Here is a 13,149-nt window from a genome sequence, read left to right on the forward strand (position 1 = left end):
GTCGTCATCCGGAAGCAATCAGTCGAACAACGAAACCTCCGCTTTTCCCATGGATGCAGCTACTTTCCAAACCGCAGTTACAACGACTGTGATGGCTTCCGTGACAGCTGTCCTTGCGCACTGTAGCGCGATCAGCACAATCAATACTGATGATAGGGTTGAAGTTTCCAATCGTGGTATCCATCCAGGAAATCGCCAAACAGTAACAGTCACAGGCTCGCAAAGCCGAAAGACAGAGAACAAGAAATGAAGGCGTCAAGCTCAGAAAGAACGCAAGAAATCCCAAAAACTTGCCATGCAACAGCAACAAGTGGAAACCACTGCCATTCCCGTACCGAGCAGGCCATACGAGGGAAAACTCCCGAAGTGTGATAAGTGTAGTTTCCATCATCATGGGGCCTGCCATGAGATGCAGTGTTGCAATTGCCTAAAAATAGGGCACCATGCTCGTAATTGTGGAGCACTGACACGACCCATCACTCAAGTCCCTTTCATCGGGACCAAACCTACACACGAGAGTAGTGATAAAGCTGAGCGCTTTAGGAAGCAATTTCCAAGGTGGAGTAATGAGGAAGGCACTCGTGTCCACATAACACTGGCTAAACACCTCACTTCCACCACCAATGTTGGTGCTGTCCAGATATGTCACCAATGCGGTGAAATTGGACACTTCAAGAAAGATTGCCCTATAACAAAGAACTCTGGCGCAGACGGGAAGTTTCTCAAGATCACAGCTGCAGGAGAACCCACTCCGGACCCTCGTTAATGTAGTTTAGGCGTTTTGTTGTAACAGACTTATAAACTATTCAAAACTAGTGTAACTAGAGTCTTACCTTCTGCGAGATCATGTCTGTATATGGATGCTCGTGCTGCATATACTTGTCTTTTGTAGTATACCTTATTCACAGCAATAGCCTTGTAGTAAAACTAAAGTACTGTAACTCTACTCATGGTTGCACGGTTGTGTTTTGTCTGTAAACGACTTATGTTCAAATCTAATGTCTTTAAGTTTCTGTATGATTCCGACATTATCATGCGACCCGATTCAACTTGATCCTCACAAAAACAGCTTCATACATACATCTCTTTGTCAGTAAACGTCGTCTCAGCGAAACCGTCATATCAGAACACCAAAGTACTCTTGCATGGAGTACCTCATAGTTCTTTTCTTTTCCGAAGAAATCCCTGAAGTACCACTCACGCAGTACGTCAAGTTCAATCCAAGGATTCATGCGGATGATCTATCACTGAGGATTGTATACATAAGAGTGATATATAATCAAGGTTCTACAGGTTTAGAATTAATGATTTCGCTTTAACTCATTTCCTCGTTGGGATGTGAGGGTAAAGAAGAATCAGTTATTCGACTACCTTTTCAATCTTAATTATATACGACTCATATAAACGAGATTGTGATTGTGAAACCATGTATGAATTCTAATATGAACTTCAGGACGGAGAACTGCCTAAGTCTACGAGTAATCACATCGTCATGTGAACAAACTTAGAACCCAGTATGACTCCCATAAACAGATCGCCCTATAGTCTAAACATCTACGGAGATACAAGAAAAGTACAGACGACTTAACGAACTACAAAGAAATAGAATTAGAAGACTAGGCTTCTGACCCTGGAGAACCCCGATCTTATTCTTCTAGAGATCGACGGATTGCATCGTATGTACCTCGGATATCGAGGACTCCGTCAAGAATTTTCATTACAAATCGTTATCTCTGCCTCACATAGATGAAATGGTTGAGCAAACGCAAGGAAAGAATTACTTTCAGAAATGGACCTGAGATCCGAATATCACCAGTTCGAGTGTTAAGGAAGGATGTCCGGAAGACTATCTTCCGAACTAGATGTGGACACTTCGAATTTGTAGTGATACCCTTCGGATAGGACCAATACGCCCATAGTTTTCATGAGTTTAATGAATAGAGTTCGTCTTTCCTACTTGGATCAGTTCGTCATTCTCCATGTAATGACTTACTTATCTATCCTCGTAGTAAGAAGGAACCCATGGAAACATTACCTTCGGAGGAACTTACGCAAAGCTCTCTAAACACGAGTTTTGAAATTGAAGGGTCAGATTTCCCACGACGCACTATTAGTGATGTGGAAAATTTTGAGCACTCTTCCAATTTGTCAAAACCGTTGAGAATTTGTCGACACCAGAGACGCTGACAGAAATTCGCCACATTCTAGGTCTTACAGACCTACTGTCATAGTTCATTCAGAACTCCTCGCAAATTACAGAAACCCTTTCGACTTTGACCTAGCAAGGGGTGGCCCTTGAATGGGAAGTTTAGTAAGAGAAAGAACCCTTGGAAGTTCCAAGTGAGAGACCAAGTTCTTCAGGAAAAGCTCACTTTGGGAATGGCTTAATACGCTTCGTAAAGCGTGGAAAGCTAAATCCAAGATTGATAGGACCTCCGGGATTCTTACCAAAATCGGTCCTGTACCTCGCACAAACGAGACCTACTCCGCGAACTCAGTAACATACATTCTACTCTTCAAGTCTCGATCGTGAAACCGTACTTTTCCGTTAGGAGTCTTGTAAGCCCACTCGTCGAGATCCTCGCCTTCGTATTAGAACCGCAGTGACCCTCGACCGAGAGGTCAAGCGGACGAAGCAACGCGATCGCCCGTTAGTGAAGGTTCGTTGGGATACCAACTGAGGATCCGATTTCACTTAAGAGCTCTAGAACCAATCGATTAGGAAGTTCCCTCCTCTCGACTCGATTATTCATACCTACTTCCTTACCTAAATTCTAATTTCGGGATGAAATTCCCTTTAACAGGGGGACGATGTGACAACCCGAAATTTCCATTCGGTCCAACCCTAAAAGTCAACCATTTCGTATCATAAGTCAATGTCATTATTTCTTATTTTTAAGAAATATAAAATTCGTTTGATTATTTTAATATTATTTTTAAGCGAACGGGTGAAAGAAAGTGTTGTCTCGGTTTTTGATTTTTGAAAACCGCAAACACTTCGCGTATTAGAAACACCCGACCAAACTTTTATTTTTGGGTTGAAAAATCATCCAAAAATCGTGAACTCATACCTATGTATGAGTTTACTCCCCAAAAACTAGTCATTTGTGTTTACTCCCCAAAAGTCAAAAAGAGTAAACTCCAAAATATCCTCTCAAGTATCATCCAAGTTTTTATTCTAGATCTTCAAACTAGTAAGTGTTTCTAGCCTTTCAAGTTAGTATATCACTTAATCTAGTGATTTTACACCCTTTAATCCATCCATTTTTATGTTTTGATTAGTTTTTCCAAAACACCAAGAACACCAAGAACACACACTAGTGTTCTTGGACTTAAAGTTCATTTCAAGCTTCCACAATGTAAGTACTTCTATCCTAAAGTCATTTTAAGCTAGCTATACATGTTTATACCAAGGAAAAGTCCCAAGAACACCAAGAACAAGGTGTTCACGGTTTTGGGAGGCTCCCAAAACCGTAAACACCAAATATAGTGCCTTAGGGTGCTTTAGGGTGTTTAGATGCTTCTTTATGCCTTAAGAACTTGTATAGATCCACCCTTGATGAGTTTATCACCCAAAAGTACCAAAACCTTCCATTTTTATGTGTTTACAGTTTAGGGATGTCCTTAAACCGTAAACACCCCAAAAGGTGTGAAAATGTCCCATAAAAGTCCCATGGTTGTTCCTTACGGCTAAATCTAACCTAGACTAGTGCCATGATTGAGCTAAGGACTTGAAAACCCCAAATACCATAAACTCATGAGTTTAAGGTAGTAAACTCATGAGAAATGGTCCTTAGACCGTAAACTCCATTTAGGAGTGTTTTGATGCCACGCAACACTTCCTAAGGCAAATTCGTGAAGTAGGAATGCTTGGAATAGCCTAGAAGACTTCAAATCACCAAATGGTCAATAGCTTAGGAGTTTACGACCGTAAACTCAAGGGGTGTTGATCCTTAGGGAGTAAACTCATTTTAAGAGTGTTCCTTGAACCCCAAACACACTAGCCTTTCCCTACAACACTTAGATGCAACCCTTGAGACTTATAACACTTATACAAAGTGTTTGTCATGCCGTAGAGTGTCTTGACTTTGTTTATTAGTTGTTTAAAAAAAACTAATTGTGTATATACATATATCCTTATATGTTATTAGGATCTTTGTGCGTGTCTAAGTCTTCACTTGACACCAAGCACTTATCCGACACTTCCTTCCGATCCACTTACTACAGGTGAGTTCATACCCCTTAAACAATGTTTTAAACTGTTTTTAAATGTTTTATGGGGGGGGGGGGATACAAGTAGAACCATGCTACTTATTATATCAATCACATGTGATTAATAAGCAGCATTCAAATGATTGGCTACTCATTAGCCGTTTTACCAAACAGTTTCCTTCAAATGTTTTTCATAAACACTTTATGTGTTTAAAACTCCCTATTACACTGTACATTTTACTCTGTATATTACATTTCAAACTTACTTTCAATTGTGTTTCAAACAAATGTTTCTTTATACTAAACCGTTTTATCAAACCCATGCCTTCAAAACCGTTTTATAGATTGACATCAAGTCGATCTTTTCTTAGAAAATGATTATGCTCAAAGGTTTTACAAAACTTATTTTATGTTTTATTATTATAAATTGCATGCCTATATATGTATAGTTATATAAGAAATGTTGAAAGGACATAGGAAGGCTATCCACCCTATTTCCTTTTCCTCGATTTGGATGTGGTCTGGTGGGATATCGGGTACCCGTCCGAAGGTCGTTTAAATATTAATTATGTATCATGTGTACATATATAGTCATAAAAGTCCTTCCAGTTCATCAATTGCCCTTGGGTAGCAAGGGTATACATACATGTTCATACGTGCCAGTTAGATTACTAGTAAACTACCATAGGGGTAGTTTAGGAAAATACTAGAACTATTACTAAAACGCGATAACATACAATGAGTCAATTCATTCATGAGTCAATACTTGCTAGAACACTACAGTACTTTACTATACTTGTTAGATAGAGAGAACATACATTACAGCTAGAGCATTTCAGTACATTACTATACTATTACGTAGATAAGTTTACATGGTCACACTTACATGAGTACAATTACATGGTCACACTTACATGAGTACAATTACATGATCACACTTACACGAGTACACTTACATATACATAGAACAGATGTCACTAGGTGTTATAGCATGGACCCAGTTCCGGATCTAACTATACTGATGAATCACAACCCAATTGTGATAGTTATATCGAGTATACATGATCATAGTAATGTGGATGCTCACGGCTTGCATATATGCAGGGGTCGTGGGTAGGTCCCAAAATCCCTTTGATAGGGGAGCGTATAGCCTGGGATCTAGACATCACATTATACCTTATCCCTCAAATAAGGTAGCTGAGTACCGATGTAGTTATTTATTACAAATGCTACAGTACTTACAAGATTACCCTAGACTTAAGGTAATTGGTACGGTTGTAGTTCGACACTACACCATAGTACTATTTCATTTTCCCATTACATTCACTTCGTGAACATTCACACGACGCACGGTAATGTGGAAACTATATTTTTGGTTAATGATAGTCATACTTGGGAAAATACATACTCTTACAAGAGACACACACACAGGCACTAGATGCCTTGGTAGAAGGCTACATTCAGAGCAGTTAGGTCTTGGTATAAGACTACATAGAGAGCAGTTAGGCCTTGGTAGAAGGCTACATTCAGAGCAGTTAGGTCTTGGTAGAAGACTACATTCAGAGCAGTTAGGTCTTGGTAGAAGACTACATTCAGAGCAGTTAGGTCTTGGTAGAAGACACCTTCATATAATAGTAGAAATCATAGGGATTTCTAGGGTTTTTCAAACATTTAAAGTTGATTTACAAACATTTTCATACTTACAGTTCATATACACTTTCAATACTTACAATTTATATACATACAAATTCATGCATACAAATACTTACTTACAAATTAAGACACTAAAATACTTATGATCTCACCAGCTTTAAAGCTGATACTCGCTTTCAAAATTACTTGTATCCTCAGGTCATCTATAGACAGGTACAGATGCAAGGTTTAGAGAAGATGGAGCTCGTTCAAGACTCATCTTTCATTTTGATTTATGCTTTAGTGTCTATTATATTTTGACAGAACACACTTGTATAATAATTATTTTATTAATGCAATGGATGATGTTGTTGCTTGTTTACTACTTTACATTGTTGTGATACTGTACATGACATCCTCCGCCCCAGAACGTTTTCACCGTTCTTGGTTTTGGGGTGTGACAGACTTTGCCCTCGAAGTCATGCTCAGCAAATAACTCAGGATGCTGCTCCCGCATCTTTGACTCCGGCTCCCAAGTCAAATCGGACCCTCTCTGATGTTGCCACTGAACCTAAACCAGGGACACTTCCTTGTTTCTTAGAACCTTCACATTTCGATCCAAGATCGCTATCGGCCTCTCAATATAATTTAGGCTCGCATCTACCTGAATGTCCTCTAGCGGTACCACTGTCGTATCGTCGGCTACACACTTCCTCAACTGGGACACGTGGAAGGTGTTATGGATCTGACTCAACTCCGCAGGTAGCTCCAAATGGCACGCTACCCAACCAAATCTGGCGGTCACCTTAAAAGGACCGATGTATCGGGGTGCAAGCTTGCCCAGGTTCCTGAGTCGGATCACCCCTTTCCAAGGGGATACCTTTAGAAGGACAAAATCTCCAACCTGAAACTTGAGATCAGATCGTTGCCTGTCTGTGTAACTCTTCTGGCAACTCTGGGCCATTAGTAACCTCTGCCTGACTTGCTGAATATGCTCGGTCGTCTTGAGTACTATCTCCGTGCTACCCATCACTCGTTGTCCCACCTCTCCCAAACAGATAGGAGTTTGACACCTTCTCCCATAAAGGAGCTCGAAAAGAGGCATACCAATGTTGGATTGGTGACTGTTATTGTAAAAAAACTCAGCCAAGGGTAAGTAAGTGTCCCAACTTCCTCCGAAATCCATCACACATGCACGCATCATGTCCTCCAGCGTCTGAATCGTTCGCTTGCTCTGTCCTTCTATCTGTGGGTGATAGGTAGTATTGAAATGCAAGAGCGTGCCCAAATCCTCATGAAATCCAAAACCTGGAAGTAAAACGCATGTCTCGATCCGACACTATCGAGACCGGCACTCCATGTCGCGCTACCACTTCTCTCACATAGATCTCGGCCAATCTCTCCGCAGAAGAGCTCTCACTAATAGCAAGGAAGTTAGCACTCTTCGTCAGTCGGTCCACAATCACCCAAATCGCGTCAACCCTTCGCGCAGTCTTCGACCACTTGGTGATAAAGTCCATTGAGATCTGTTCCCACTTCCACTGGGGAATCTCAAGAGGCTGCAATGGACCATGTGGACGTTGGTGCTCTGGCTTGACCCGAAGGCAGGTCAAGCACCTCTCAACTACCCAAGCAACATCCTTCTTCATACATGGCCACCAATAGTCTCTTTTTAGGTTTAAATACATACTAGTAGCCCCGGGGTGGATCGAGAAGCTCGATTTATGCGCCTCTTCCATCATTATACGTTGGGCTCCGCCCGTATAGGGCACCCAAATCCACCCTCAGGAAGTCATAAATCCTCGGCTATCCGTCACAAACTCGAACACCTGCCCAATCACCCTCTCCCTCTTGTGGTTCTCCGATTTCACGGCCTCCGCCTGGGCCTCTCGAATGGTATCCAAGACCGGAGCTGTCATTGTTATCCTCATACACACATCTCAAATTGGGGTACTCTCTGCTCTACGGCTCAGGGCATCGGCTACTACGTTAGCCTTCCCCGGATGATACAGGATCTCACAGTCATAGTCTTTCACCACATCCAACCATCTCCTATGCCGCATATTCAGGTTAGGTTGATCCATGAGATACTTCAGGCTCTCGTGGTCCACGTATATGGTACACCGAACCCCATACAAGTAGTGGCGCCAGATCTTGAGGGCGAACACAACCGCCCCTAACTCCAGATCGTGGGTGGGATACCTTGTCTCATGAGGGTTCAACTACCTCGAGCATATGATATCATGTGATCCCTCTGCATCAACACTGCACCCATCCTTGAGATAGACGCATCACAATAAACCACAAAGTCCTACACTCCCTCCGGAAGAGCTAGTACACAATCTCTAGCGAAGAGTCTCGAATAATGGATACTCCCAACAAGAATAGAGGATATGCTATAAGTTTATATCATATCTCTTCATGTTCTAAAGGAGTAAAGTATTGGTCTTTTTTCCTACACAAGAGTAAAAAAAAAAATCTTTAGTATCCATAAAATAATAACTTTTATCTACTAACAAAGCAAAAACAAGATTACTAACCATTTTAGAAACTCCAGGTGAGATTTCACAAAATGCTTTATGTCTTCTTTTAAAACAAGTGCATCAGATGAAAAGTACATCAACTCCTGCATCAACAAAAGCCGTAGATCTCCAAAGAGCTTCTTGTATAGCAATGCCTGACAAGAATATGTTCTTGTTACAATAACAATGTCATAACCACTCTCTTTCAAAGCATCAACAATTATTTTTATCTTCATCACAAGTTCTACTCTAGATACCACTTAACTGCCTTATGTATGACCACAAGCTTTTGAGGATACCTTGCAGTTTCAACATTATCAGCAATCTGCAGGACCTACATATGAATCCTATGATAGTTGATGTTAGGAAATGAATTTGATCTTCGAGAATTATTTTAACAAATCCTGCTCTGAAATATTTGGCAAGCTTTTATAATGGACAATGCTTTTGTAATGTCCTTGCTTCACAATCTCTCCATAAGATATTAGTCCAGTATTATCTAGCAGGCCTAATCGAGCCATCTGTATTCCAAAACCTAGCGAGAGAACAAATCAAAGGCAAAATTACAGGATTGATCAGACGAGGTTGCACATTAATACCAATTTCAACATTCTAGCCATCTCTCTCTATTAGCTTCACATCAAGGTCATTGAAACAAGCAGGGGCTTAGTGAATTCGAGGAGAATCAAGTAGTTATCGTAACTTCTTCGTCGGAGAAAAATCTGAAGTGGCGTTGTTTAGGCTGTTTGTCTCCTCCATAAGAACTTATGGTGATAGAATTGGGTGCCGATATAGCCCTAGAAACTGGTGAAATAGAAATCGATGAAAGGGAAGGAGTTTGAGGTTTTCAATGGGAGGTAATTATAAGACAAAATCGGGGGAGGGGGGCACAAATTCCAAACTGTGGGAAGCGTGTTTGACCTAGAGGAGGTGAGAGATACATACGATCTTGAGAGTTGTGGTGACGGGTGAGAAGATGTAGACGGGCTGGAGGAGTAGGCGACACAAATTGTGTTCGCCATTGACGGTGGTGGTAACCGATGTTGATGGCAGAGAAGGGAGACGGAACCCTAGATCACCCATGTGTGTGTTTTGAACCAAAACATTGAAAACATAACGGTATCTTTTTCCGTCATTTTAGACACTAATTCACAACAAACATTGTTTATTTCATTATTTTTTATAAAAGATAACATTACGACGTACAAGCGTTAATCCTGAACATTTTACATACATAACTTTTTAAGAAATATCTTTTTGTCTGTCATAAAATTAGTGTATGTCATAAGTCTGTCATTAAAAGTCTTTTCTAGTCGTGTCAAAGACTATGTCACCGTACATCCAAAGTATGTCGAAACATTTGCTATCCTTTAGAAGTTAAAAATAACATTTTTCTAGTTTACTTAAAAAAAAGTATTTATCGGGCATAAACCTTTCTTAGAAATCCTCCAAAACCTTGTATCGACAACAAATTGAAGAACTGATAGATGGAAAAAACATTTTTTTAAGGAAAAAAACGGTATTAAAACCCCTGTCAAATTTATTGATATGGATGTTGAACTTAAAACCCCCTCAAATTACATTATATACCGAAATTAAAAGCCAAAAATAAAAAATTAGATGAAAACTACATCTGTCGAGCCTTTTGTAAATTTGATATGAATGCCACTATCTTCACATAAACCCTGTCTTTGAAGTTATCATAACAGTGAAAAAAAGCATGTCTTCCACGACGGTTGACAAGTAAAGCACCACATGCTATCCAAAATCCAGTAGCAAAACCGGTCCCCCCACCAATATAGAACCATCCCCAAATTTCATCTCCACCTTCCCCATCACCCACACTTTCACCAACGACAGGTGGCACTTTTAAATCTTCATCCTCAGGACATTTTTTGTTAAGAGGAGGTCCACATAGTCCTACATTTCCATCGTATCTTGAAGGTTCAAAGGACTGGAGCTGTGTGCTAGATGGGATTCTCCCTGTCAAGTTATTAAATGACATGTCTAGGTAATTCAGTAAGCTCATCCGAGACATGCTTGATGGTATCTGCCCTGAAAAATTGTTTCTAGATAAATCCAAAGTCAAAAGATTTTTCATCTCACCAATTTTCTGTGGAATATCTCCAAATAGATCGTTGTTTGACAAGTTTAGAGAAATCAAGTCATGAAGATTGGTAATTTCGTATGGGATTTGTCCTGCTAAATTGTTGCTTGAAAGGTCAATGCTCTTCACCAATTTTAGAGTGTTAAAGAATTCCCGTTCATCTCCTTGCCACCTAATCATCGCATTGTCAACATATGTCGTCCAAACATATGTTTGACCTCCTTCAGTTCTATATACCTTTATATCTTGTGAGAATCCTTGTAGAACCATGCTCGTAAGATTACTCAAACACGAGGGTATGGTTCCATAGAGATTGTTCATTGACAAGTCTAGAATTTGAAGATTTGCTAATTGACATAATTTTGAAGGGATGGTTCCAATGAAGTTGTTTGATCTTAGGATAAGAACATACAATCCTGTTAAGTTTTCCCCAATCCAGACAGGCACATTACCAGAGAACTTGTTGGCTCCCAAATTCAACGAGTTTAAACTCGTGCAATTCTTTAATGACAAAGGCAATTCGCCAGATAATTCATTCTTGTATAAATGCAATACCTTGAGATTGATCAGATATTCAACAGAGGGAGGAAGCCTTCCAAAGAGATTGTTGTGCCCCAGATTAACAATTTTTAGTTGTTTGAAATGCCACAAACAGTCGGGGAGTTGTCCAGTTAATGAGTTATGAGAGAGGTCAAGAAATGACAAGAACCCACCAACAATCTGGCATATAAACGAGATTCCCCCAGAAAACTTGTTTCTGGAAAGATCTAATGATGCCAAAGTGGAAGCAACATTTGGTATTGGACCATGAAAGTTGTTGGAACTCAAATCTATCACAGAAAGGTTGGCAAAATTTGATAATAAATCTGGTACTTTCCCACTAATGTTGTTGGAAGAGAGATTCAGATATTCTAATTGAGAAGGCCATGTGGCCCAAAACTCGAGAGGAGTTGTGTCTGAAATTTCAGTATTGGAAAGATCAAGACTGGTAAGATTTTTGAGTGTATGAATCCATTTTGGGAAGTGAGGCCCTATCTTACAAGACATCAGACCAATAACCTTTACATAAGAAAGGCTTGACAAGTGATATGTGGAAGGAACTGTAAGATTATTAGAAGAAAGGTCAAGAATTTGGAGCCTGGGTAGTTCCCACAGTTTCTCACTTATACTTCCATTTAACTGATTATCAGATAGGTACAGAGATTCTAGGGATGCAAACTTCTGGATCTCATCGGACAGTGACCCTGTAAATTGGCTACCTCGAGTAATCAACATTTGTAAGGTCAAGGACGTGCATCCAGACAAGTTGTTGAGAAAATCAGGAAATTTGACAACAGCAGAGTTGTTAACGATGTACAAACGTTCCAAACTACAGAGGTTCCCAAGGTATTTGGGTATCCCATCTAACATATTGCCAGAGAGAAGAAGAGAACTAAGCTTATTGCTGGTTAATGGAAGCAACCAGCGATACATGGATGAGTTCAGATTGTTGTTTGTAAGAAAAAGGTATTCAATAGATGAAGAAGAGTTGTGAAAAGAAGAATATGGATACATGACCTGTGACAGCTCACATCCATCTAAACTTAAACTCAACAGTTTTGGGAGACTCGAAATTACACCTACCCAATTATTTGCATTCGCAAGGGAAATCCCATCCATTCTCAGATCCTCCAAATGAGAGAGATGAGACAACCACTCCATGTTTTCAACTCTACAACTTCCAACAGAATCAAGATAAAGGTATTGCAAGTTGGTGAGGTTTCCAAAGTGTGAAGGAATGGTTCCATAAAGAGAGTTACTGGAAAAGGAAAGGTGCCTTAACTGGGTCAAGTAACCAATGGACCTGGGAATAGCTCCATGAAAGGAATTGTAGGAAAGGGAAAGGTACCTTAATCGAGTCAAAGAACCAATGAAAGTGGGAATGGTTCCATGAAATGAATTGTCAGAAAGATCAAGAAGATTCAAGTAGGTTAAGTTAACCAAGGAATGGCTAATCTCACCTCCAAGACCACCCTGTGAAAAGAAGTTGTTGAGTTCAAGCTTTGTGACGTGACCAGTTTGGTTGTTGCACTCGACTCCACTCCATTTACAGCAGTCATATTGGTCAGATCTCCATGTAGAGAGAGTATCAGAGGGGTCGTGAAGGGGAGCTTTGAAAAGAAGGAGAGCATCTCTCTCCTTATCCAAACACTTTTTCATATTTCTATCATCTCCTTCCAATTGGCTGGCAGTTGCATTCACAAGGAGGAGCAACAGAAGTGAGAAAATTATAAAAACACAAGGATTCATAATTTAATTAAAAATGAAAATCTTGGTGATTTTTGGTTTGTAATGATGCCTGCCTATATGAACTGCACCCGTGAGTGTTTATATATATAGTCTCGAATGTGAGCATAACTGATTCTAAACGGGTGGCCTTGAATTAATTATGTCGGGGATACAATATTTAATTCCCATGAAATTAGAACCAAACTATAAGAAAAAATCAAAGATGAAGATTTGAAATAAATGTCCCAAATTAGTCGTTCAAAGACTTGCAAGTCTTGACAATTTGCATATATTATCTATATCTTATCCGATTTCATGATATATTCAAAGACTTTAAAGTGATGTTTACCATAACCTTTATTAAATACAAACATATAAGAATGTAAACGCAAACATTGAACTGACCAC

The 13,149-nt window shown here is 39.9% G+C and overlaps 1 protein-coding gene across 1 annotated transcript; it reads right to left on the reverse strand.

Annotated features, from left to right (window-relative positions):
• Window positions 1–9,863: 9,863 nt before the first annotated feature.
• Window positions 9,864–12,804, reverse strand: LOC111897729 (receptor-like protein EIX2). The gene has a single exon (XM_023893677.3). The coding sequence runs from the start codon at window positions 12,760–12,762 to the stop codon at window positions 9,994–9,996; it is 2,769 nt and encodes a 922-aa protein (XP_023749445.3). The 5' UTR covers window positions 12,763–12,804; the 3' UTR covers window positions 9,864–9,993.
• Window positions 12,805–13,149: the final 345 nt, after the last annotated feature.

The sequence above is a fragment of the Lactuca sativa genome, chromosome 6 (genome assembly GCF_002870075.4).
Source record: "Lactuca sativa cultivar Salinas chromosome 6, Lsat_Salinas_v11, whole genome shotgun sequence".
Classification (NCBI taxonomy): Eukaryota; Viridiplantae; Streptophyta; class Magnoliopsida; order Asterales; family Asteraceae; genus Lactuca; species Lactuca sativa.